The sequence below is a fragment of the Spinacia oleracea genome, chromosome 1 (genome assembly GCF_020520425.1).
Source record: "Spinacia oleracea cultivar Varoflay chromosome 1, BTI_SOV_V1, whole genome shotgun sequence".
In the NCBI taxonomy this organism is placed as follows: Eukaryota; Viridiplantae; Streptophyta; class Magnoliopsida; order Caryophyllales; family Amaranthaceae; genus Spinacia; species Spinacia oleracea.
This window is the reverse complement of record NC_079487.1, coordinates 29092633-29119975: the sequence shown is the minus strand read 5'-3', so window position 1 is coordinate 29119975 and position 27343 is coordinate 29092633. Positions and strand designations below refer to the sequence as shown.

Genomic DNA, 27343 nt, shown 5'->3' with positions numbered 1-27343 from the left:
TATGCACGTAAACTATTCTAAATGATTATGTGTAAATAATATGCTTTCCTGGCTTTATGGTTTTTCCGCATGATTTATGTTTTGTCATATGAATCATAACCTAACAGTGGTATCACGAGCCTCTTATTATTTTCATAATCTAAATTGCATAACATGGTTAAATTTCACAAATTTGCAAGGAATTAAAAGGGGTGATTAATTTTCGTAATTGTTAATTAATTGCAAATTGCGTTTATTTAATTATATGTACGCAGTTTTTTGGCAGTTTCTTCGTTACTCATCCAAATCGAGTGATTTTTGTGTCAATTCCGCATGTAAAAGACATTCTAAATTTTTGACAAAATTAGTCTTTTTCGTCCGAACCCAGAATTCCCAAATTCGAAGCCTAACTATGACTTTTCGAAGGTTTTAGTTTTTCGAACGCAAAAGTTTGTAAATTTAAGATGTTAAATTAAGTATTTGCGATTCTTGTTGATAAATCTTGAATTTTTGATTGACCTACAGTATATGTTTAACAAGTTTGAATGCCTAGCCTTGTTAATTATACAACCTAATTTGTAATTATGATTAATTTGTTGAAATTCGAATAATTTAGAATTAATTTGATTTTCATAATTAATTAATAGTTTAATTAGGTATATATGATTAAAATCCACCATAAAAATTGTTAATTTATGTTAAATTTTTAATTTTTATGACCTAGATTTGAATCCATGTTAATCGGAAATTAATTGATTAATAAATTTTCGATTTTTCGCCCTAAAATTATGAAATTAATATGTTTTATTAATTTGTCATTAATTTTGAATTAAAATTTTTAAATTTTTTATGAAAACACTCATTAATGTTGCACGCACAAAGCAATGGAAGCTACGTGTTACCCTTAAGGGGTGTTGTATAGTGCGGGCACGCGACGACGAGCAAGGGAGCTCGTCGCCCGTGCGGTACGAATGCAGCGAGCAACATAGCGCATGGCGCGCGCACGAGGCAAGGGAGCCTGTGCATGTGTGCTGTATGTGCTATACGATGGGCGAGGGCGACGATGCAAGGCACGAGCGACGACCAAGACGCGTGTGGGCAGCGATGCTGCCGCGCCACAGCGCGCCTGGCTCGCCCAGCCAGCAAGCAGAACGCGCAAGCAGGGAACGATCCCTCGCTCGGCGCGCGCTGGCCTGCGCAGCAACACGCGACACAGCACAAGGCTACGCGCAGCGTGGCCAGCTGTGGCGTGTGGCTGTGTGTGCTTTGTGCTACGATCAATCGAGCGGGGCGCGCTGCCTCGTAGCTTGATGGGGCTTGGGCGCAAGCCCAAAGTGCCTCGTCTTGCGACGATTGGTACTTTTTGATTTTAATTTTAATTTTCAGTTCGGAAACGATTTTATTTAATTTTAAAATTTGAAATTTAAATTGTTTTCTTGGATTTTAATTTTGAATATTATAATTATTATAAATTTTATTTATACTAATTATTTTACTAAAGTTAAATCTTGAATTAATTTAAATTCGTTTAATTCAACTGAAATAAATTAAATTAATGGATTCGATTATAAATTTATATGAGCTTTAAATTTTAATTAAATTTGTATGTTTCCGGTTAGACTAGAAATACATTTTTATGTTTAAAATTAGTAAAGCATATGAATTTATTGGTTTAAGTGGGATCATTTTTAATCATAAACTCTTGATTAGGTCTACAAATCCCTTAAGGTTAATCAACTTGATTAGAATTAATAAGGACTGAATAATTGGTAGATTATTGGTGCCCCTTGATTAATTGCTGCAAATATTTATGTGATGCATAACGTGTTTTACTAACCAGCTATATGGGCCATTCATGATAATGAATGGGTGAATGGTATATGTTGTATATGTACTGTTTTGCAGGTTATGAAGTGACTAGTATGGCCCAAATAGGATAGAAAATATGGTCTGCGTACCATTAATTTGAATGTAATTGGTCTAAAGTACCAAAATTGTTTTTCAATTCAAATATGGTCTGCGTACCATCAAATAGTTGTAATTAGTTTAATTATAGCTTATCCTATTTGAAGAAAATGGCGCCTCCCACAGAGATTTTCAAGACGGACTTTGAAGTTGAAGCTTCAAGATGAAGTCAGGCCATACTAGATCACATTTATCTTATGCATGTTTTAAGTTCTTTATTGCTTTTAAATATGTCTTAAATATGCATGAGATCAAAGCTTGATTATGTTGCATGATTAAGGATTTTAGTTCACTTAAAATCTAACCAACATAGTAAGAGCTTTAAGTTCCAAACTTAAAAATTGAGTTAAAAGGTGCCATGCCAAAATAACACTTACATGGATATCCTTTCTTCATCGATCTTAGTAATAGTTTTCCGCCATAGCGAGGTGTTACTTATCGATACTAAAGGGGTAAGGTACACAAATAAATTGTGAGTACATGTTAGTTTTGGTGAAACTCAACGATATAAGTAAGGAGTCCTTTTATGTCGTGGCAAAATCGATAGGTTTACCTAATAAGTTCTTAGACGTGCCTATCAACCAAGAATAGTTTCTAGACTATTAGCAAAAGGCTTTTGCTTATCTAAAAGATTTTAGAATTAAGTCTAAATACATAATGTGCTTAATTCTTCAATGGATTTTAGGATCTTGGAATCATTTTATTCACACCTGCCGGAACACATAACTTGAATAAAATGCTTAATGAACATTGAATTATGCATGTATGCTAGAATTTAAGTTTATTAAGAGAAAATGTGAATGATTATTTATTTGTTTATTCTTTTCAATTGTAGTTTTACTATGGCAAACAACAATCAAAACATCATCATGGGTTATGAGCTTATGGTCAAGCTGAACCTAACAAATTTTCAATTTTGGGAAGCTAAGATAGTTGAAATAGTCAGACTCAATGGACTTGAGTATGTACTGTTACATCCCATGCCAAGCTACTATGCCAGAGATATGACCCCTGAAAGATTTTCCGCCTGGGATGCGGATCTCAAAAAGGTTATGAGTCTCATGCTGAACAATATCCCTGATGAATGGGCTAGAAGGTTTGTAGATTATGAACCTTTTACGCTCATCAAGAATCTGAGGGATATCTGTCGTGGAAGCACGGAGGACAGGGACCTGAACGTTCATGAGTTGATTGAATCAATGTCTGGTCTAAAGGTTAGTTCTCCCAACAGGTGTTATAGGATGGAGGTCCAAGAAACACATGTTCAGCTCCTTCGCACTAAACAAAGGGTAGGCGCCCCACTGAGGTTCCATGTGGATCTTATGCTTTCATATTTCGATCGCCTAAGTCTGCTAGGAACACCAATAAGCGAAAGGAGGGCAGTCTCTATCTTGCTTAATTCACTGCACAATGGGTTTGGTCGCTTCAAGCAACTATACCTAAGTAAACCAAGAGAAGAAACATTCAATGTTAATTCTAATAAATGCGGTTGAGTATTAATTAATAAGTTAATAATTCAGTGAGATCAAGTGAGCCGAATGCCTAGCTAGAGGCCGCTTCAGTTCAAGTGGAATTAATGATATTAATCCACAACTTACTCTTGACTGAACCCGTAGGGTCACACAAATAGTACGTAAACGGATCAAGTATTTAATGGCATTAAATACTCCATCTATGGATATTCGGAATCGATGGATCTTGGTTTCAGTGGGAGCTGAGATCGTCACAAGCAAGAAATGAATACTCCGGAAACGATGATATTGCCGGAAACGGAAATATGGATCGTATCGGAAATATAAATATTATCCAAGTCGTAGATGTTGCCGGAAACGGAAACATGGTACGTATCGAAAAATATTAATGGAAATGAAAATATTGCCGGAATCGGAAATATTGCTGGAAACGGAAATATTGCCGGAATCGGAAATATTACCGGAAACGGAAAATAATTCCGGAAACGAAAATATTAAATATTTGTTCGAAACGGAAATTAATTCCGGAATCGGAAATATTAAATATTGTTCGTATCGGAAATGAATTCCGGAACCGGGAATTTAATCGGAAGCGCATCGTACAAATAAGCATCGGACGGAGCCTGCCGGACGAAGGCCCAGCACGAAGCCGGGCCATCGCCCAGCAAGCCAGCGCGCCACAAACGCCCCAAGCTAAGGCAGCGCCCAGGCCCACCGCAAGGCAGGCCCAGCGCGCGCCAAGGCCACGGCAGCGTGTGGGCCTCGTGGCGTGGGCTGCGAGCTCACAGGCCGCGCGCGCATAGGCGCCCCTCGTGGGCTGCCGTGCGTGTGTGTGTGTTTGTGTTCATACACGAATCCTAAAGCTATTAGGATTTGATATATGATTAAATTCCTAATCCTAAAAGGATAAAATAATTATGTCAGAGTCCGACTAGGATTCTAGTTTAATTAATTAGTATCCTAATAGGATTCCATTTCCTTTTCCATACCTCTATAAATAAGTGCCTAGGGTCATTATTTACAGACACAATTGAAGTATTCAAAAGGTAAGTTTTTGAAAGAAAAATTCAGCCATACACTTGCACTAACCTAGCCGAAAATCCTAGTACCTTAAGGGCGATTCTAGTTGGTCAATCTTGAGGCGGATCCGGACGTACTGTGGACTATCTACGGAGGGACGACACTTGGAGTCCTAAAGAATTGTTCTTGTTCTGTTCGGGCGCAGCTAGGGAGGGCACGCAACAAAGTGTATGCACCTAAACTATGCTAAATGATTATGTGTAAATAATATGCTTTCCTGGCTTTATGGTTTTTCCGCATGATTTATGTTTTGTCATATGAATCATAACCTAACACTAGATATGGTGATCTGATCTGCGCCGCACCAATATCCCTTATTTTTAGTCCGTCGTTAAGTTCAGTATCCCATTATGCCTCTTATGCGGGATACGATGGCGAGGACGAAAAAAACGGTAAACTTAGCTGACCTTCGGTTGTGGTGGCAGCAGATGGACCCTTCTTTCTCAGGAGGGAGATCCATCTGAGTGCCGGTTGGAGAATTAAGCGGAACTCCTCCGAGCGAGGCCAAAAGCTCTCGTCGTGAAGCCACATATTTCGATGAATTTTGGATGGAGGAGAAGGAGGATGTTGGTCCGTCTAATAACCCTGCTGACTCACTCGAGGAGTCAGAGCAAGATGAGAGTAACGACGGGGTTGAGAAGGAGGCAGCTAAAAGGCCTAGGGTTACTGTTGTGATTAGAGGGGAAAATGGTGAAATCCCCGCAAGCCAGATATGTGTGGATCCTAAGTGGATGAAATGGTTGGAGAAGAATGGAAAAGGGTATTTTGATAGTTTGAACAGTGGCCCGGGTTATGAGATGAAGCGGCCGGCTAGTGAGACCTCCACTATCTATGACGTGGGCCCAAGAGAGTTTCCTGTTTATAACGGGGCGCTTAAAAGTGGCTTGCGATTTCCCGTTCATCCATTCGTGGAAGAGGTTTTGGACGGATTTGGTCTCGGCCTGTGCCAGTTTACCCCTAACTCTTGGACGAGTGTCCTTGGGTATGTGGCCAAATGCGAGTTCTTGGGTTTTAAGTCGTCCTTCAATGCTTTCCTGAGGTTGGTTTGTCTTCAAAAGGTCAAAGGAGCCGAGGGATGGTTCCAACTGGCCAACAAGGGTGATTATGCAACTACCTTTGACAAACCGTCTAAACACCATCTCTGTAGGTTAAGGTGGGTTGTGATTTGGACGAGCGGATCAGGAGATGGAGCTGAAGTGCAGTCGTTGGCAGTTAGAGCCTCGCTTTGCTAGGGGAAGTGAGGAGCTGCCGGCTTTGACCAAACAGGAGTGGGACCAGATAGTCGTCCACTTTCAAGTGGAAACCTTGGCAGTTTTAGGAAAAGTCTTGGCTTCCGTCCTTTTCCCAATTTAAAGATCCTGTATTTCTAGCCGCCCCAGGTCTAGACCATGGGTTAGACCAAGGTATCTGGGATAGTTTTGATTTAATGAGTACAATATTTCTTAAATTATACTAACTATACTTTCTCGTGCATCTTTTGCCATGTCAAAACTTCCTTCCGTCGAGAAAGGCCAAATTGGCACCAAGGAGTGGCTCACTCAGATGGTTAAGCAAAAGTTTAAGGGAATGATCAGCGGGCCACCGGCGAAGGGTAGTTTTTTTTTACTTTATGTTTGGGCCACACTCATTTTTGTGATTTGTTGGGACTTCATCTTTCTTCTGAATTTGTAAAAGAGTGAGAAGAGCCAAACCGCTCTGAAGAGGAAGGCAGAGGACAAAGGGGTTTTGTCTGGGAAGCGTCCAAAAGTGAAGGCCGGAATCAAGCGTCCCAAGAAGGAAGACGTTGTAGAAGGGTCGGCGGATTCCCCGGTGGAGGTGATCCCTATGGCGGTGACGCCTCTGAGGCAACATTTGCCGTCGGAGAGTTCGGCGAGGCGGGATGACGCTCGGTAGGAGACCGCTCAGAAGGGGGTTCCTTCGCCTTCCTCCGTCGAGATTCTTAACGAGGAGGGTGGACCTTACAAGGCTGGACACCTTGAGACGCCTCGCCAGAAGGATGGTGAAGATGACGGTAAGCTATCGTTTTTAGTTCCTGGAGTCATTTTGTGAATATGATATCAATTGGATGACGGTTCACTTTTGACTTGGTTCAGTGCCCAATCGGCAAGCTGCGGCTGGGGAGGAGGTGCATCGCATTCCTCCTTCGAAGTATTTTTCTTCGAAGGACAAGGCCAAGATCATCTCTGCGGTGATTAAGGCCGTGCCCAAGGACTATGTGGAGTCGTTTCCCTCGTCTTCTGACGGCCATATCGGGGCTATGCAGTCGTATCTTCTGGACGTACGCTAGTAAATCGATTTTGTTTTAGATTTAAATCCCGAGTTCCAATTATTGACGTTATTTTTTTTTTTGATTTCAAAGTTGATGGTTAGAGCCGAACGTCTCAAGCGCTGTAAGGCTGACGTCACAGGTCAGCTTAACAGGCAAGTGCGCAGAGCCACCAAGGCTGGAGACTATTCCATGGTGACGGTGGAGAAGGTTCGGTTGGAGATGCAGGAGACGATAGATGCTCAGAGTAAGGAGCTCGTCGTCCTGCGGAGTGACAATAAGAAGTATTTGACAAAAATCAATGAGCAAATACTCGTTATTGATACTCTTAAGGCTGAAGCTCTTTCTGCCCAGTCCTATATTCAGGAAGCCGAGGCCAAGATCCAGGAGACGGTTTCTTTGGGGCAGCGGGTGGCCCAATTGGAGGAGCAATGTTCCGTCGCTCAATCAGATGTGACCAAAGGTCAAAGCCGAGGCTAAGGAAGCCGAGGCCGAGACTAGGGAGAAATCTCACCGTGCTTGGGACGCCTGTATGGACGAGTTCTCCTTAGAATGGTTTGAGCGGAACGGAAAAGCAGGGTGCTATCTTGACTGCTGAGAAATTGGGTCTGCCTCCCCCCGTCTTTGAGGACTATGATGACGAAAGCGAGGAAGTAAACTCGCCAGTCCAAGATGGGGAAACGTTTGCTCAGCCTTTGCCTCCTCCTGCCGACGGTACTAGTCCAGATGGTGTGGTCGTGCCGGCTTCTACCAACTCCGTTTTTGCTCAGTCGTTACCCTTCCTCTTCAAAGCAAGTATTTATAGCGCTGTGAGCGCTTGTAATGAATTTGTTATCTTTTGCGCCGTTGTGCGCTTGACAGTTTTTAACGCGAAGGGGCATTTGTGACAGATAATTTATTTTTTGTTTCTTTTGGATTATCCGCCAGTTAGGCGTACAACTGATGCTTCGGCATCGTTAACTTTTCTTTTTATGATAATGTTTTCATGCGTTTCACTTGCTTCAATTTGTGACTCTGAATGCCTTTTCTATGTTTGCATGCTGTTGTTGTTGACGGCTATTGAGCATGTTGCCCCAGACAAGGCATTTTGAGTAGTTTAAGGATGACTCCCATACCTAAGTTTATTTTTGGTGATTAATTGACGGGAGTCAATCAATCAGAATGATTGCCGCTTAACTTAGGTATGGGGCAGACTGGCTTGTGCAGGTTTGGGGATTTCAAGAAAAGGGAACTTGATTGATGATTATCCGTCAATTAATGAGCATAGTTGCTTCTTAGTTAAAATTTCTACATATAGAAAGCAGGACGCTGCGTATTCATGCCGCAGCACGTAGGAGTATTTTCCTTGGTGCTTTTCGAAAACGTTCGTGAAGACGAATGCATATTCCTAGGGTCTGCCCCCGTCTTAAGATGGAGGTGCCAAAATCATGCCGCAGCACATAGGATTATTATCCTAAGTGCGTTTTAAAAGTCGTTCGTTTTAGACGAACGGTTAGTTTGGGGGTTTTCCCCCGTCTAACTGTGGAGGCGACATATTCATGCCGCAGCACATAGGATTGTTAAAATAAGTGCATTTTTAAAAGACGTTTGTTTTAGACGAACGGTTAGTTTGGGGTTTGCCCCCGTCTGGCTGTGGAGGCGGCATATTCATGCCGCAACACAAAGGATTGTTATCCTAAGTGAATTTTTAATAGACGTTCGTTTTAGATGAACGGTTAGTTTGGGGGTTTGCCCCCGTTTGAATGTGGAGGCTGCATATTCATGTCGTAGCACAAAGGATTGTTATCCTAAGTGCGTTTTAAGAGACGTTCGTTTTAGAGGAACGATTAGTTTGGGGGTTTGCCCCCGTCTAACTATGGAGGCGGCATATTCATGCCGCAGCACATAGGATTGTTATCTTAAGTGCGTTTTAAGAGACGTTTGTTTTAGGCGAACGGTTAGTTTGGGGGTTTGATAGGTGATCAACCTATGCTTTTGCTAATCTGGGCCACTTCTTAGGCTTCAATCAATTAGGCTTGTTTGTATTGTTTGCTAATCTGGGCCACTCCTTAGGCCTTTATTCAATTAGGTTTATTTTGAATTAGCGTCATCAGTCATTCGTAAAAGAAGATAAGCAACACAAGTAGAGTAGTATTATTTATAATATTTGTAAGGCGAATTTATCCAAGTACATCATAGTTTACTACTCTACAATAACCGTCAGAGGTCTTTTGAGAAAGTTTCTTAAAAACAACTATCAATCAGACGTTATCTAGATGAAGTATTTCTTAAAGTTTTCTGCATTCCAAGTCCGTAGGATAGGCCGACCTTGCATGTCCTGGATGCGATAGGTGCCGTCCCGAACCTTGCCATATATCTCATATGGTCGTTGCCAGGTGGGAGTCAGCTTTTCTTGCTCATTGGCTCGTTCTACAGACTCCATCTTCTAGAGAACAAAATCTCCAACTTTGAGCACTCTTGTAGATTAAAGAAAATATGTCCTTCACCCAAGGTGCATTAAGTCTAATACCAAGGTTCAGATTAATTGCGAACAATTAACTCAGTGAGATCAAGTGATCGGAACAGCTAGCTGGAGCAATGCATCCGATCAGTGAGTTCTAATGAATATTAAACTCACAGCTTACTCTTGACTGAACCTACAAGGTCACACCAATGACACGTAACAAATCACCGGATTAAATGAATCGGAAATTCATTTAATAGCTTTTCGGGAATTAGTTGGAAAACGTATTATACGATACGACCTTGCATCGGAATCGTATATCGTATCGCGAATATTCGTAAGCTAGGCGAAACGAATAAATCGTATCGTACGACAGTGATTTGTCGTATACGAAACGATAAATAATATATCGGATATATATTTAATCGCGGATACGAAAGGGGCAACGCTGCCAGCCCAACAAGCCAAGGCGCGCAAGGCCCACTGGGCGTAGCAGCCAGCCAGCGCGCAAGGCCCACGCCTTGGCTGGGCGCGCGCGCACGCAAGGGGCAGCAGCAGCAACACACACAACGCGGCCCAAGGGGCTTGCGCGGACGAAGTGTTGGCCGGCCTTGCCTTATGGCTTGCCTTATAACCTTCTAACCCCTTTTCCAACATAGCACAATTCATACACACAACCCTAGGAGAAAACAGAGAACCCTAATTCTCTCTATGCCTCCAAAGTGTGTTCATCCCAAAAGCACAAAGTCTTGATCGATTGTCTAAGCTACGATAATCAAGACGGATCTGATCGTGTCGGTGAACCAAGTAGAGGAACGACAACTGGAGTTCTAAGTTCGTGTTCGTTGACAATTCGTGGAAAACACGCTTCAAACGTAAGTCTGCTTAATCTGTGCTTTATACATGCTTCATGGCTTTGGGGATTGTTTCCGCACATGTTATTATGTTTAACTGTATTCCCCTACAGTGGTATCATGAGCCTTATGTATTCAAAGCATGTTTTAGCATGATTTATTTGTTTTTGCATCTGTCGAAATTTTGGAATTTTTTGTTGAATTTTCGGAATTTTTACGAATTATTGGATGAATTGCGTAATAATCTGGTCCGAAATCAAAAATATTCGTTTTTTGGATTTTTAAAACCCTAATCTGATTGAAAAGGATTTTCTAAGATCAACTCATGAGAACGGAATTGCAAAAACAGGCCTCGAAGTGTCGTTTTTGGGCGTTTTTGTTATTTTTTTTTATTTTGGTAAGCAAGCTATTATAATTATTACCAACCAAAATCAAAACAACTTAGCCATCTCACACAGAGATGAACACACAACTACTGCTAACTGCCAACAGCAGAAAGCACACAACACCTAACAGCCAACAGGCACAAGGAACCACCCAACTACTACAGACTCAAGAACCAAACACTATTCCTTCTACTTACTTTCTTACACATGACTGATTTAATTCTATCCTTTACAATTCGTTTCAAATTACTCATTACAGAATCAACTGTTGGAACTGAACCTTCCCAGAAACTCTGATTCCTACTTTTCCAAATCAAGTAAACCAGAGCTGCCACCCCTGCATAGCATACTTGATTCCTGAACTTGGAATGCTTCCCTCTCTTGATGGTGTTGATGACATTGTGTAAGCCTGTACTAGTGTTTCTAATGTTAAGCCATGTAGCAAGATCTTGAAAACACAATTGACTGTACTGACAACTGAAAAACAGGTGATCATGAACTTCAGCAGCTTGCTTGCAAATTAAACAATCAGTAGAGTAGCTCACACCTATTTTTGCTAACTTGGCTGTAGTCTGTAACCTATTCTGTATTGCAAGCCAGCATATAAATCTATGCTCTGGCACATTCAATCTGTTCCAGACCACCTTATCCCACTGAACATGAGGTTTATCACCCACCAACTTGTTGTAAACCTGCTTGACAGAATATTGAGCCATATTCCTAAGCTCAGCATAGGAAAAAACTTGTTTCAGTTGATCTCTTGTTGCACATATCCTTTTCCAGTACCAACTTGCAGAGGCATTTGGTTGGTACTCCCACCAGTCCCCATCTTTGATATAACTGAATTAATCCACTTAATCCAGATGTTACCCTGCTTAGTGGTGATAGCCCACACGTATTTCCCCAAACTAGCAATGTTCCAAGTGATCACATCCCTAAAACCCAAACCACCAACCTGTTTGGGTGAACAAACTCTATCCCAGGCAACAGACCTTGGTTTAGAACTATATGCCTTCCCACTCCATAAGAAAGCTCTACAGACCTTAGCTATATCATACAGAACACTCTTAGGAAGAATGAAAATCTGGGCCCAGTACATATGCAGACTTAAAAGAACTGAATTAATCAGTTGCATTCTAGCTGTGTAGTACAAATTTCTAGTGCTCCACATTTTAATCCTTGTTGTCATCTTGTCCACCAACACATCACACTGACTTGCACAAATCCTTTTAGAACAGATTGGCACTCTTAGATACTTGAAAGGTAAAGTACTCCTAGTAAAACCAGATCCATCCACTACTCTTTTCACATCATACTCAGGCATGCCGTGGCAATAAATAGTAGACTTGCTCTTGTTAGCCATCTAAAAGTCATGGAAAATAAAGCAAAAGCTTGGAGCAAGGAATAAATGGAAGGATATTCCCCTTTACAACACAGGATAAGATCATCAGCAAAACAAAGGTGGGTGAGCTTCACATCTTTACACCTTGGATGAAACTGAAATTGAGGCAAATCAATCAACTTATGCAAAATTCTGGACAAATACTCCATGCATATAACAAACAGCAGAGGTGACATGGGATCACCTTGTCTCAAACCCCTTTTAGACTTGAAAAAACCATGCATAGTCCCATTTATCATGAGAGAGAACATTGGGGTTGTAACACAGGTCATCACTAACTTCACAAAAGCAGTAGGAAACCCCAAAGTTTCTAACATCTCCTTCAGGAAACACCAATCTACTGTATCATAAGCCTTTTGCAAATCCACTTTTAACAGGCAACTAGGCTTAACAGATTTCCTTCCATAATGCCTTACTAAATCCTGCACTACCATGATGTTATGAGCAATATATCTTCCATGCACAAACCCCCCTTGATTCTCAAGAATCAGATCTGGCAACACCTGTCTTAATCTACCACACATCACCTTGGTAACACATTTGTAAAGTGTATTACAACATGAGATAGGTCTGAATTCACTAACATTTTTGGGGCATTTTGTTTTAGGAATTAAAGTGATGATTGTATGGTTAATCTCCTTTAAAAGTTTACCACTATTCAGCACATCAAGAACAGCATTAATTACCTCATCTCCCACTATGTGCCAAGAATCCTTGTAGAAGAAAGAACCAAAGCCATCTGGTCCAGGAGCTTTAGTTCCAGGAATGGAGAATAGTGCATTCTTCACTTCCTCTCTAGTATAAGTTGCATTGAGGAGAGTTCTGTGATGTTCATTAATCACTGGACCAGCCAACACCACCTCTTTGACTATAGAGCTTCTTCCAAAATGAGTTGTGCCCAGTAATTGCTTATAATACTCTAGAAATGCATCAGAAACTGACTCTGGAGTATCTTGCCATTTTCCATGCATATCATGTATGATGTAAACATGATTCTAAACAGTCCTGGCCTTGATACTCTGATGGAATAAAGAAGTGTTCTCATCACCAGCTTCGATCCACTCCAGCTTGGCTTTTTGCTTTAAGAAGTCCATATAGACTTGATGATGCAATTTGTATTCCTTGATGGCATCTAACTCTAGATCAGCTAGCTTTGAATTTGTAGGATTTGAGTTCATGGCTTGCTGAGCATCTAACATTGCCTGATGAGCTTTAATTTCAGCAGCCTGGATATCAGTAAAACCCTTCTTATTGAGCTCTTTCAGAACAACTTTAACCTTCTTCAATTTAGTCACTAGAACATATATCTTACTTCCAGTTAACTGCTCCCTCCATACATCCTGGATGATGGTATTGAAAGTAGGAGCTGTCTTCCACATTGTGAAATATCTAAATGGCTTCCTCCCTCCTGCAAGTCTTGGATATACTGTAAGCAGACCAGGGAAATGGTCAAAGTCTCCTTCATTTATAAAACACACCTTTGCATCAACATACTCACTCTGCCATGCTGGATTAGCTAACACCCTATCCAACTTAGAAAACACCCTAGCAGAACCCTGCTGTTTGTTATTCCAGGTAAACATGTTCCCTACACTCTTCACATCCTCCATACTACAAACATGCATACAACTATTAATATCAGTTATTTCAGCTTGCCTTACAGGTGCACCTATTCTCTCCTCACTAGACATAACACAATTGAAGTCTCCACACATAATCCAAGGATCCTGTGTGTTTAACACCTTCAAGTCTCTCCATAGCTCAATTCTCTGCTTGCTTTCATTAAATGCATATACAAATGTGCAATAAAAACCATTTTTACCACTAATGGGGGTGACATGACAATGAATCAACTGAGCTGTAACAGCTACAACACTCACAATAAAACTTCCAGGTTTCCAACCTACCACTATTCTTCCTCCCTTATGAAAACTAACATTTCCTGTAAAACACCAGCATGTAAACACTCTTTGGTAAAGCTTGTTAAGATTGGCACCCTTCACCTTATGCTCAAGGATCCCAACCAACCCAACATCAAACTTCTGGATGAACCTTCTCACTTCATCCTGTTTCTTCATTGAGTTGATGCCCCTTACATTCCAGCTAAGTACTCTAACCATGAGGTGGTGAAGGGTCCCCCCTTCCACTTTGTCTTCCCTCCTGTCTACTCAAGTTCCCTCCCCCACCTGTCAAATTGACACCAGTTTCAATCATATCTTCATTCTGCCGTATAGCAAAGGGATTAGCAATCTGAGTTGGTTCCACTGAATCAGCTCTGACCCTAATTGGTCTCAAAGCCCTTTGAAATCCTTCATGATCCACCTCAGTAGCTATGGTCACTTTCTGAGGTTGAACATCCCCTTCTTTTTGTTTCTGTACCCACACCTTCCTACTCTTACCCTGCCTGCATTCTGCTTCAGCATGCCCCACCATCTTACATTTGTTACATAGGGTAGGCTTCCATTCATATCTCAGTTCCACCTTAACCTTTTCTCCATGTTCATCCATGAAGAATAAGTGATCAGGTAAGGAATTTGCCATAGGAACTTCAACCATAACTCTAGCAAACTGAATTTTATCTCTACATGTGGTAGCATAATCTCTCTTAATTGGTTTTCCCACCCGACTCACAATTTTGAATAAGCCTTTTTCACTCCAGTATTTGCAGTTCAACTTCAATTGAATCCAGATGGGAACAACTTGCACCTCTTCTTTGTCCATATCCAAATCCTGATCCCAGGGTTTCACAATCAAGGGTTTGCTATCAAAGAAATAATGCCCCTGCAGAACTTTATCCCTTGATTCCATAGACAAAAATCGAACCAGATATACTCCCTTCTTCACTAACACCACCTTATCCACCTTCAAACCCCCCCCCCCCCCAAATCCTCCTAACACAGCCCTCCATCAAATTATTTGGGGGATTAGCTCCTACAATATAACACACAACTGCAGAATTCCAAAAATCTATTTCACTCTGAATATCATCCAATTCAATCTGAACTGGTGTGATATTATCATCAGCTAACACAGATGCCTCATCCAAATTACTATCAACAACTATGTCATCATCAAAGTGTTGCAATATGGGAACATAGATCATACCTACATCCATATTTGGACGAGAACTTAAAGATCGAGCTCGACTATGCGTTCCATGGATGACCTCCATGAATTTATTGAATGAATTTCGAACCTCCGATCGAACTTGAAGCTGTTGCAATGAAGATTTTGGAGTGAAAACCTCGTTTTCCAATCCAAAATCCAACGCCTCTACCCCCAAAACTTCATCCAACGAGCGTGTTTTGAGTGCTTGTGAGTCTGAAGGAGGACCTCGAGGTTTGCCAGCTCCATTTCCATGCTTGTTTGCTTGAGATTTTGCCCCACTTTTCCTTGCCATGGCGTCGGCGCACGTTATGCTAACATGCACCGAGAGAATACTTGGGGAGAAAGTTTCTCAGCACCAATTAAAGAAGAACTTAAATTTTTGTTAATTTTTTAATAAAAATTAAAAGTGTCGGACAGTAATTCAATTAAAAGGTCGACCTAAACTACTCGGAATTGCTTGAAATTTTGACACAATGTTGCTGGGTATATTCTTGATCTGTGGTCAAACTTTCAGATTTTTCCGATAAGTATAAACACTAATTTTTCCTTTCCCCAATTCGTAAAATTTGTAACCCTAATTGAATTTTAATTAATTTTGGTTTAATAATTCGGTTAATTGGGAAAGGGGATATAATTTCATGGGTCAGTGGCTAATTTTAAAAATTATTGGATTAAAATTTTGAATGGTTTCGTTAATTTTAATCGCACTTAAACCTAATTATTAAAAATCTGAAATTTAAATGTTAATGAACGATTTAAATTTTCGGATTTTATTATTTAAAAGTTCAAAATTTTCAAGTTGATTCGTTCGTTCTTAAAAGTTTGAATAATGTTAGCCTTTGATTTAATATTTTACGGAATTGGATTGTCGCTAAAGTTTATTAAATCGTTAAAATCGTTGTTTTTCGAAAATAAAAATCGTAACTTTTTGAAAAATAATATTAATGCAAGTTCGTGAAATTAAATTTAATTTTAATTAAGTTGGTCCGTAGGCCCGAACCATAGGCACGAACATGATGTGTGGTGGACGTATGGCTCGCAAGGCCATGCGGGCTGCTGTACGAGAGCCGAGCCGCATCGACACAGGCAGCAGCAAGCGTGTTGCGTGCTTCGTGCGCGCTGGGCGAGGAAAGGGCAAGCGATGCTTGCGGGTGCTGCGACGAAGTAAGGCACAAGGTCATGCGACGTCCAGCGCAGCGGTGGCACAACGACGCAGCGCAGGGGCAGTGAGGAGTTGCGGGCACGCGCGCGCGCAGGCTGCTGGGTGTGCGAGCTTGCTCATGCGCCTCGTAGGCCACACGCAAGGGCTATGGGCTGGGCGCAAGCCTAGCCCAACTATGCACTTGGACTTTTTTCATTGAAAATTGTTTATTTCGTTGGGATTCGCATATTCTCATTAATTTGGGCTAACGGGATATTTAATTTAATATCTTATTTGCTTGGGCCGGGCCGCGATTTTAATTTAATATTTCATAATTAATTATCCGGAATAATTAATGGTTTGAGTGGGAGCCACTAAATGAAATTAAAATAAAATAATTATTTTTAATTATTTTCGTAGGTCGCATTATTTTAATTAAATTTGATTTTAATTAGAATAAAGTCTAAGGATTAATAATTTGGAAATTGATTAATCTTTTAGGACGCGTTTATGTGAACGTGAATTTTAATTAATTCACGTAAATACTTGCATATTTACATGGGCCATTCGTTTTAGCATACGAATGGGAGAATGCATAGAATGTATATTTTATGTAATGCAGGTACTCCAAAGTGACTAGTATGGCCATTTAGGATAGATAAATACGGTCTGCGAACCGTTCTATCTTTGAATGTAAAGTTTTAAATATGGTCTGCGTACCATGGAAATTTTGATGTAATTTATTATTTTCAAGTATTTCTAAGTTTAGAACTTTAAGTTAGCATTTGAACGAAGATTCAAGACGATGCCAAGCTAACAAGGAGGTGATGAAGATTGGATGCTTCAAGACAAGATGTTTTGGGCCATACTAGATCACCATTTATTTATGCAATTATATATATATATATATATATATTATGCGTGAATGTATGAATGTATGTATGCTTTGCATGAATAGGTTGTTTCATATGACTCGATTAGATTAAGTTCACTAAATAATCGAACCAACATAGAAACAACTAGGTCCAAAGTAATATTGACTTTAAAAATTGCCTTCCAAATCAAGCACTTACAAAAATCTAAGGATCTAAGGTAGTAGGTTTACACCAAAGCGAGGTGCTATTTTAGTTGACTTAGGTAGTAAGGCATCCCAAAGGAGCACGTTGATTGTGGTTTCAACTCAAACAACAGTGGCATTATGTTGTGGCAATGGGATAAATTATGGTATTAATTTATTAACCAAGAGTAATTTGGAGATTACTAGCAATAGGTTTTGCTTACCTAAAATCTTAAACTACTTAAGACATGCCAAAGCTGCTCAAGGATTTAGGACTTTTGGGGTCTTGGAATCGTTTCATTCTTTTTGGACCATGTTTTTGCTTTTTGCATGAATGAAATGTTTAATAGCTTTGATGATTGCGTGAATGCTTTTATTTCAAGTTATTAAAGTATGATAAATGTTTTCTTTGCTAGTTCATTTTATAGAATAGTCAATCTTCAACCTTATTGCGTTCGGACAATAGAACTGCGATATTTCCTCGATCGATTGGTAACTATTTTTGAGAGTGATTCTCAAAGAAAAGGAGAGTGAGAGCGTATCTTGAATGTTATTTTATTATAGTGATCTTCATGGTTGTTTTCAAACTAGAATTTGAATGGTAGACCAATTGGACCTCATATATTCAGAATACTAGGTAGTTTTGGAATAATAAAGTATTGAGTTAAAGACTCATGTATAACCAATGGTTAACAACCAATTTTCTTTTGATTCGATAATGAATTAGACTCATTGGATGTTGTCATTCAAAGTGAACAAAAGAAAGGGACTTTGTAAGCGTAACAAAGTAAGAAGATCAAGCAAAGAGTAAAATCTTTAGGACTATAAGAAAACCTGCTAGAAAGGATAGGAAAGGGGAACAAAAGAAATGAATTCAATATTCAATTTCTACCTAAAAGTTTGTGTTAAAGAGAAACGACTTAGCAAATAAACTCCTATGGTATTAGATTACCGCTTGAGGTTCTAAACTCTTGTTAATAACTCAAATTCCGGGAGCGAAGTCTGGTTATTGACCTACAATTGGAAAATGAAGCAAAGTTGTGCTACATTAATTGTAGGGTCATCATGTTTGTTTTAAAGTCCTTCTAAAGGCTGGAACTTAATGGTATTATGTTCCATTAATCATCATAATCAATTTCTGTTTGGACAACGGAAAGACTCACATTCAAAGTAAACAAAAACATTCGTTGAGTGTTTATTTGAATGAAATGGTCATTTAAGGGTTGAGTCATATGATTGATTAATAAACAAACGAATCTCTTCACACTCAAACTTCAGAAGGTTCAAATCAAACATTTTGATTTGTGTTCCACATATCTTTGGCCATGTCATACGACCATATCAACAAGTCAACATTCTAAGATTCCATGGCATGGATTTCTGAAAGTTGGTTAATTTAAGACATGTGGGTCTTGCTTGTTGAACGTGACATAGAAATGGACTATTGTTAGAAGTTTCTAGACAATGAAGTTCATGGGCCAAAGATGGATTTTATGACTTACCTATTTCACAAGAATTTGAGAAAATATGGCTATATTTACTCAAAGTGAAATGTGTGAAATGCTTAAATGTAATTCACAAAAGGGTATAAAATCAACTTGGCAAGAATTTTGGAACATCTAGGCTGGTCAAGGTGATGTTTGCATGAGCCAAGAAAGATTATCTAGATTGTTTATATGGCATTATAACAATCAAAGCTCCATAAGAATATGGTATGTCCAAATGGAGAATCGGAATCCATTCGATTAACGATAATCACGACTATTTTCCTATATAGTTTCTAAATGATACTCTCAAGTGACTATCACACTAAACAAGGTTGTCAAAGCTAAGGATCAGATGTCATAAGGATTGAACTTCGGTTCAGTACATCTTTTTAGTACATATATATCTAGGGTTGTCAAACCCAGTGGGAGTTAGTGTTTACATCAAACAAACTCAAGGATAGATATATGGTTCTTTATGAGCGACTCGTGGAAACAAAAGGTATTGATTCTACCACAAATCTGAGAACATATGGTTGTTGCTCTAGATAATGTCTTTTAGGAAACTATCATATTTCCAAAAAGGCAAGTGGGAGAAAAATGACCTCGAATGGACTTCGAGTCAAGCAACAAACAAATGTAGGATACTTAGGAGTCTTTGGAAAAGCTCCGTACTTAGAAGCCTTTGGAAGAGCTTCAGGAAGACTTTAGAAGTGCTTCAAGAGAATCCTAATACTCAAAGGACTTGAGTAATGTCTTTATAGACACTAACGTTTGATGTTCAATACCTAGGTAAATCGTATAAGGAATAGAATTCAACCAAGATAGATACGTAGTTATCTTGAGGAATGAAAACTATGAAGACTTTGGAAAGTGCTTCAAAACATACGACTTACAGGTTAGTTACGACGAATTAAAAATTCCCAAGTATCACTACGACAGAAATTGCATTTTACAGCGCTTAATAATGCATTTAACAGCGCTTCTTGAAGCGCTGTTGATGGCTTCGCTATTAAAAGTAAAAGGTACCTTTAATAGCGCTTTTCAAAAGCGCTGTCATATGTAATATCTAGGATAATTCAAATGTTTCTTTCATAGCACATTATAAACGCTATTAAAGAAACGCTATTGAAGATTTGGCGCCATCTTTCAAATTATTTTCTAATAGCGGATGTTATGAAGCGCTATTAAAGTTTTTTTATTTTTTATTTTTTAATTATTTATAATATCGATGTCTACCTGAAAAAAATTTCATTTTTTCCGCAAAATAACCATATATTGAAGAGTAGTGAATAGTTGAATATTAATTCCCAAACCTCAATGGAAAGAATTTTTACAAGTCACCCTAATAAAACTGATTACATAGATCACAAATAAAATTCTAAACATTAAACTACGCAAAATAAATTAATTAATAAAGTTGTATGTTTATTGGTTCATTCAACGTAACCTAGCGATTATACATTTGTTGAACAACATGGCGCACCCACTCTGTTCTTACTTCGTCAATCTGCTCCGTGTCATAAATTGGAAACTGACAATCTGAAAAGTACTGCGAAATAATAGGGGTATAAGATATTCATACATATATAGATGGGGAAAAACCCGTAAGAATTAATATTACAATAAACAATAAGTGCCATATATGGAAAAAAAAATCTAAACTTCACATTATAGGAATAGATTATCACATAACATAGGTTGGTTGTATTAGGTGAATTTGTATCAAACCTATCTCAAAGTGACCTATACAAGCCACACAATTACACTTTCTACCAACAAAATCAAATGAACAAAATTCAAAATTACATTTCAAAACTAGAATCTCATCCACCACAACATGAGTGGTTGTACGTTCCCTTTGATTATCTCTCAACATTCTGACCACTTTGAGGCAATCAGACTCCACTTCTATGTTGCGAAATCCTGCATCATACGCGTATTGGAGGCCGAATTTAATTGCTGCCGCCTCTGCCAGATCAGCCGTCCTACCCACCTCCTTCCTACCTGCAGCAGCCACCAGTACATCGCCCACACCGTCCCTCACAACCATTCCTAACCCACACACTCCCTGCTGGACTGCTGCGTCCGTGTTAAGTTTATACAATTTTAATCTAGACGAGGAGATAATCTCACTTTTATCAGTGCAGCAAGTAAGGTTCTTCAAGTTACTCTCTTACTTAATGGCTTGAAACTGATATGTGTATAACCCTTTCCATTCGCCTGATTCTGAGACACTTAATTCTTTTAAAGCCTATAAATTTCATACATCTAGCATACTAAAACTTGCATTTAGTTGCTCCGAGTTAAGGCCTAAGAGCATCAATGTTTATACAGGTAAATGAGATGTATTTTCCTTCTGTTTAGATCGACTGCAAACGAAAGAGCCATAGTTCTATTCTTGCTGTTTGAAACCATTATCTTGGTTGTCTTGGCTATTATTGTACGATTCTGCTGTATATTTTGGGGTAAGCAGAAGCAGCTAGCAAAGGGAATATATGGTCAGATTATATGAGAAATCAGATTTAGTATGGCCAGATTACTAAATCAGATTACTATCTTGAGTACTCAGTCACAGTGTGCCTATGCTACTCTCTCCTATCTTATGCATTCCTATAAATAACTTACAGGAACTAGTCTGATTTATGAAGCTCGATCAACAAGCAGAGTTGCTGATTCAATGGCTAGACAGTTGCTGATCAACAAACACAGCAGCAGGACAACAAGCAGGACAGTCAACAGCAGTAGAAGTATAAGCAGGACAGTCAACACCAGACTCCAAAATTTTCAGACCACTAAACTACTTCTATACTTAAATGATCTAGTTAAAGGATGAGATTTGTCAGAAAACGATGCAATTAAAGACGGTTTCTACTAAAAGCATGGACAATTATGTATATGACCTTTAGTATAACACACCCATACACTTCAACAAATTAGTCCCCCACAACAACTAGACTTTCCTTCCCCTGTTTCAAAATATAACACTACCATACACTCCAACAGACTAAGTTCAGCTAATCTTTGCAAGTGTCCGGAAAATACACAGCAAAACTAAGTTCAGATTTGCAAAACAAAAAAGTTCAGCAGAAATAAGACTTACTTCTTCAGGAATTTGAAGTCGCTTGTGTGAGATTATCTCCTTCATGAATCTCATCACATAATATCCACAATCTATGTAATCTTCTTGGCAAGGACACTACAAAAATAAACCAGATGTCAGTAAATATTCCATACATTTTCAGCTCGAGCTAATAAAATAATATATAAAATGCTTACTTGTATTTTTATCCATTTTGTGTTCATCTTCAACTTTGTGGCAAGCTCCCTGTGACTTCGAAATTGGAAAAGTGCTCTAAAGAGAAACAAAAATTAAGACAAGACCATTAGTTAATTATCATATAAAAATTTAATTAAAGACAAGCAATGGTTGTTAATTAAACTCACTCACGTGTTAACGATTTCAAGTAAATCCCCAATGATGCCTTTTTCGGTTCCTATGAATTCAAGAGTACGTAAAGAATCCAAGTAATATACTGTGTTATTGTAAGGATCAATGACGCACAAAACCCAATGAAACCTACGAAACATCATATCAAATTTTAAGTCATAAGAGAAAGATTCTCAATACGCAAACATTTAAATATAAGTGAGTGAAAGATATTATACTGAGCATTATATGGAGCAATGAAGATTTTTCCTTTAGCCGCCGTTTCTTTTAGTGTGTCTACAATATATTGCGTCCGACTTCTTTTGCACTCTTTTCCTTCTTCGACTCCCCTTTTTTAAATTCGGTAAAAAGGGATATCCCCGATGGGCATAAAAACCCAAACAAAGCAGAGCATCCAGTCAAACAACACCGATCATATAACTTCCTATAAATTTTCAAGGAAAAATATGTATATTAAGGACTATTAGAAAGAAGATGTAACAATTCCCTAGATTTCAAAATTCAAACGGATAAGTTAATTTCAAGGACATGAAACAAAAAGGAATATATACTTACGACATATATGTCAATATATGGGGCAGTTCAAGTTCTTTCTGTGCAAGGAGACGGAAGATTTCTTTCCTACCAAGAAAGATGTCCTTGCTTTGTGTTGTTACTCCAATGTCAATTGTCATTTTAATTTGTTCGTTACGTTCCATCTTCGAAACACAGATATGGAACATAAAAAGGCATTCTGGAAGGGTAGCCACATCTACTTTTTCCTCACAACCGTCGTCTACCTTGTGAGATTCTCCTGTTGACGATGTTGGAGTTTTGATGGATCCTACTTGTCCTCCTATAAGTAACACAATCGTCGTTCATAAACAATGTTAAAAACCATAAATAATACACATGTAGAAATAATTTTAACCGCCGTATCTAGAACAATAAGTTCTATAGGCCAGAAAATAAGGGCCCCTATAGCTTCTCTGATGGTTACAGCTTCTCCTTCAAGCGGCACGGGCAAAGGAGTGTCCATCTCCGTAGAATAGCTGATACCAATTCGTGCATATCCTGATGGTATTGGTAGTAGATGCATCACTGTGCCAGTTTTGAAGTTGTGAACATTCTCCGTAGCAACCACTCGATACCGAGGATTGGACAATGCTAATTTGCAAGGAGTTAAACCCTACAAGAGTCAACAAATGAGTTACAAATTCACAGCATCAACGTCAATGGAAATCGAATTAGTCATGTTTCTTTATCTAAATTAATTCAGAAATCACGAGAATATGGCAGATAGTTTTTTCAAATCAGAATTATTTGGTTCAATCTATTTACCTCGGGAATAATACAAATATCATGTTTTGTAGTTGCGTCCCCAATGTGATCTAACTTCAAAACTTCGACATTCTCCTATAAATGAAACTTTGTCATGTTAGTTGTTCAAAGGAAAGCACTTAAACTGAATTAGAGAGCATAAGAACCAGCAAAAATAGAACGAGTCAGGTGATATTGCTGACTGCAGTATGCTGCTGCTTACTGCAGTACGCTGCTGCTGACTGCAGTACGCTCCTGCAGACTGCAGTACGCTGCTGCTGACTGCAGTATGCTTCTGACTGCAGTATGCTGCTGCTCATCTGTTGATTGCTTGTATCAATGATCACGGTCCACAATGAGATCTAAAAAGAAGTCTAGATAACTAAAATGATAATCAAATACCAGAAGTATATGAGAACTTATATACGAGAAACTTTTAATCTATATTGTTGTGTGTCCTGATCATAATGGAGTTTCCTTGTCCAATCAGATTTTTAAGTTATGCTTCAGTCAAAGAAATGGAACCAAAGTCTTATATGGAAGCCAACTAAATCAGTCAGAGAAACGGAATTGACATAGGCACATGGTTCAATGAAAATATTTAATCTATTTACCTCAGGAGAAATAGAGATAGGCATGTCCCGAATGTGATCCAACTTTAAGCCATCAAGATTCTCCTCCTCGACGTCCATTTCATCGTCCTCCTCCTCCTCCTCATCTTTCTCCTCCTCCTCCTCCTCGTCTTTCTCCTCCTCCTCCTCGTCTTCCTCCTCCTCCACCGAATGATTCTTTCTTCCCTTAGGCTTTCTGCTCTTCATATCCTTTATTTCCCGCTCCAAGATTTTAACCCGTGAGCACAATTTTGTCACTTGATCTATATACTCTTTTCTAGTTATTATCGTTCCAAAATAATCTGTATTTGTCACTCCAACTCCAACCCCTCTCACACGACCACCATATCGTTTCTCCTCCAAGGCCTTAGACAATACATCTAGCCTACCCGTGTCTTCAATCTCTCCTTTTTCAGCTTGATGCATAAAATAATCCTACAGCATTCATAAGAAAAAAAGTTACAAACAAATTTATTACATTGATAAACATATTATTATATGACAAATCAGATATCACTCCATATCAAACTCATACTATACGCTTAGAAACTTCTTTAGCCCCTTCTTGAATATTCCCTTTGTTGTCGGTCCTCATTAATTTCCACAGTTGAGCTCGACTAACCGATGATATATAAATGCGTTTCTTAGCCATCTCTTCGATCTGAGAAACAAGAAATTAAAATTGTGACCTTTCTAGGATACATTTTATATCAATTTAAATATAGACATACTCAAAATTCATTTACCACATCTTGCTCAAATAGAGCCTATCCTCTACGAGCACGCTTTTGATGATATAAATGTCCCCCTGCAGACTTCTTTGCGGCTGCACTCTTCTCCTGATAAACAAAACTAGGGTGTTAGTTAAGGGTGGAATAACACTGCCAAGTAATAAATGATGATGATGTTTGGGAGCAAATGGAAAAGAGACTAGCAAACAGATACTTATTATTATCAAATAATGCTACAGAGTTCTGTTAGTGATGAAAAATCTTTTGCAAAAAAATTGCTAACCAGCATGACTGAGTCGGCCTAAATCTTTTTTAAACTTTGGAAACTCACTGCATAATGGTTGTAGATGGTCATCGAACATTCAGCACGGATACCTCTTTACTGCAAGAGCAGTGCAAAGTTCTCTACGAGAGACTGAATTATTCAGTTGCATTTTTGGCATTGTCAGATGCACAAAGTACAACGAGGGGAGAATTGACAACCAAACAATGTGGCACTGATTGTAAGGTATAAGCTGCTAACAGCTTCTTTCTCGAATCTGCGTGTCAATAAGGAATTAAGGATATGCTGAAATACTGATTTGGTTGAATTTTTTTGAATTTGATGTTCTCTTAGCTTCTTCAGGCATCCTTTAAATTTTCAGGAAATGTTCACAATTTCATTTAGCTTTTTTTAGTGTGATTTTTCTTGTTTTAAACCAGCAAGATGTGATATTTTTAGGTGGTTGACTGGTTGCTTCTTTGTGAGTGCTTCCTGTGACTGCAAGTTGTGACTCCAGGATTTATAATCTCTATTCTCTAGTTAAGTTCTCAAACTCTTATAGCCTTTTTTAAGCAAAGACCTGGAAGAAGGAAAGAAAAAAAGAATAAAGTGAAAAGATACTTGATCTCTATGCTGAGCCCTAAATGTGCATTATGTCTGTTCCATGAGCTGCAAGAAAAAAACAATTTAGCTAAAAATATTCTAGATTTCTGTGTGCCAGTACTTATCCATTACTGTTGCATTTTCATCTTTTTAAATCTTTGATAGCTATGCTCTTTGAATGTCTGGTTATCTTGGGGAAATTCTGAACTATTTATATGCAGGCAGTCATTTACTACACACCTGCTTCAGCTAATGACGTCTTGGGCCGTTGTTTGTGATGTTTGGTATCTAGAGCAGGCCTGAAAAAGGTTCCTTGGGATGGCTACCTGAAGTACTTACGCCCTAGCCCTAGGTTCACAGAGAGAAAATAATTAAATAATTAATTTTCATTCAATATTCTCTTGTAAAATGTACATGTTCATTTCTTAATTATAAGGAATACACAAAACAAGATGTAGAAGAAAAGCCACATCAGGAGTTCTGAATTGTTTCTTGTCAATCTATCACGATTATTTCCAGTAGTAGAAACACTCATTCTTCTGTAATTCTTTAAATAAGTGTAGAAAGTACATACCTCCCATTCTTTTGTAAGTCGACTTTGAACAAACTCTTTCCAATCATTTGGCTTGATAAAATTGTATTGCTTTGGTGGAGCTGTACGTATTTCCATTTGCGGTGTCCAGATCCAATTTCTTGTGAGCTCGGATTTGAAGTTCGTCCAAGCAGCATTAGCTTTTTTCAACCTCCATTTTTTCTTCTTAGGGTCAATGTTATATGTTATCTAAGAAGTAAAGAATGAAATTAATCAATGCCGATGTTCACCATCATATAAAGAATAATTATTTAACAAAAATGCAATAATGATATTATTACCGCAACATCTTCAAATAGAGAATCTAGCAAACGTTGAGGAACATTTTTCCATGTTTTAAGAGTAATTGGGACATTAGTGCGGATGCTAGTTCCCCAATAACTCATCATAGGTACACTGTGTTTACCAATTGGTAAATCATTGATATTCCAATTAACCTGAAATTTGAGCCCCTTATTCCTTGCTCGAACAACTTTACTCATTCTAGTGGCCCCACGACCTTTTTCTTCTTTTCCTTTCTTTGGGAGGGGAACAAATTCAGTGGTATGCTGCTGTGAAGAAGCCATTGATCTGAGAAAAACAAGTGACACTTTAATGTAAGTACAAAAGAAACAAAGTTACAATATACAAAAAAAAAAGTATTGCAGCCTGCCGGAGTTAATAGGTTTCCAAATTTGTGTTCTTTCCCTCTATTCAGATCAAGACTAGACATCAGAAGCTTTGTTACTGATATACTTACCAGCTTGAAACCCCAAGTTTTGAGGTCAAGACAGTAGCTACCTGCTTGTAGGAATGCAAGCCACCGCTTCAGAGTAACACAGGTAATAGTATATATGTATGACAGTAGTTCACTCAAGGAACAAATAACGGTGAAAAGTCACAGCATATCAGTTCACACCGTATCAGTAGTCAGAATGGGCAGGATCAGTAGCAAGATGAGCAGATCAGTATTCACAGCATATCACTTTTCACAGCAGCATATCAGTATATTAGTATTCGAAGCAGCATATCAGTATTCAATTAAAGCAGCATATCAGTATTCAATTAAAGCAGCATATCAGTAGATCAGTATGCACAAAAAGCAATACATTAGCAGCAGATTAGTAGATCAATATTCAGAGCAGCCAAGAGTAGCAGGTTAGATCAGTATCCACTAA

At 38.7% G+C, this 27343-nt stretch overlaps 3 protein-coding genes and 2 long non-coding RNA genes across 5 annotated transcripts; all 5 read right to left on the bottom strand.

Annotated features, from left to right (window-relative positions):
- Positions 1–10490: 10490 nt before the first annotated feature.
- On the bottom strand, positions 10491–11161 carry LOC110802845 (uncharacterized). The gene is made up of 2 exons (XM_022008308.2): positions 10643–11161; positions 10491–10541 (listed from the first exon to the last, which is right to left on the bottom strand). The coding sequence occupies exons 1-2, from the start codon at positions 11159–11161 to the stop codon at positions 10491–10493; spliced, it is 570 nt and encodes a 189-aa protein (XP_021864000.2).
- A 1681-nt stretch (positions 11162–12842) lies between these two features.
- Positions 12843–13925, bottom strand: LOC130463538 (uncharacterized). The gene has a single exon (XM_056832699.1). It carries the CDS (start codon positions 13923–13925, stop codon positions 12843–12845), a length of 1083 nt encoding a protein of 360 aa, XP_056688677.1.
- An 8144-nt stretch (positions 13926–22069) lies between these two features.
- LOC130465786 (uncharacterized) lies at positions 22070–22913 on the bottom strand. The gene is made up of 3 exons (XR_008925803.1): positions 22644–22913; positions 22307–22512; positions 22070–22217 (listed from the first exon to the last, which is right to left on the bottom strand). It is a non-coding gene; the product is annotated as an uncharacterized lncRNA (long non-coding RNA).
- Positions 22914–22923: 10 nt separating this feature from the next.
- Positions 22924–24093, bottom strand: LOC110802846 (uncharacterized). The gene is made up of 3 exons (XM_022008309.2): positions 24002–24093; positions 23409–23483; positions 22924–23256 (listed from the first exon to the last, which is right to left on the bottom strand). The coding sequence occupies exons 1-3, from the start codon at positions 24077–24079 to the stop codon at positions 22924–22926; spliced, it is 486 nt and encodes a 161-aa protein (XP_021864001.2). The 5' UTR covers positions 24080–24093.
- A 675-nt stretch (positions 24094–24768) lies between these two features.
- Positions 24769–26350, bottom strand: LOC110802854 (uncharacterized). The gene is made up of 3 exons (XR_008925802.1): positions 26169–26350; positions 25835–25942; positions 24769–24837 (listed from the first exon to the last, which is right to left on the bottom strand). It is a non-coding gene; the product is annotated as an uncharacterized lncRNA (long non-coding RNA).
- Positions 26351–27343: the final 993 nt, after the last annotated feature.

What these genes read in the sequence shown, in the direction of transcription:
- LOC130463538 (XM_056832699.1), bottom strand. Translation starts at nt 13,925, where the DNA reads ATGAAGAAACAGGATGAAGTGAGAAGGTTCATCCAGAAGTTTGATGTT.
- LOC110802846 (XM_022008309.2), bottom strand. Translation starts at nt 24,079, where the DNA reads ATGGACGTCGAGGAGGAGAATCTTGATGGCTTAAAGTTGGATCACATT. An exon ending in CTATCTCTATTTCTCCTGAG is followed by an intron (nt 23,484 to 24,001) that starts GTAAATAGATTA and finishes TTTCATTTATAG; the next exon opens with GAGAATGTCGAAGTTTTGAA. An exon ending in ATATTTGTATTATTCCCGAG is followed by an intron (nt 23,257 to 23,408) that starts GTAAATAGATTG and finishes TGACTCTTGTAG; the next exon opens with GGTTTAACTCCTTGCAAATT.
- LOC110802845 (XM_022008308.2), bottom strand. Translation starts at nt 11,161, where the DNA reads ATGGCTCAATATTCTGTCAAGCAGGTTTACAACAAGTTGGTGGGTGAT. An exon ending in AATCAGTCATGTGTAAGAAA is followed by an intron (nt 10,542 to 10,642) that starts GTAAGTAGAAGG and finishes TGCTGTTGGCAG; the next exon opens with TTAGCAGTAGTTGTGTGTTC.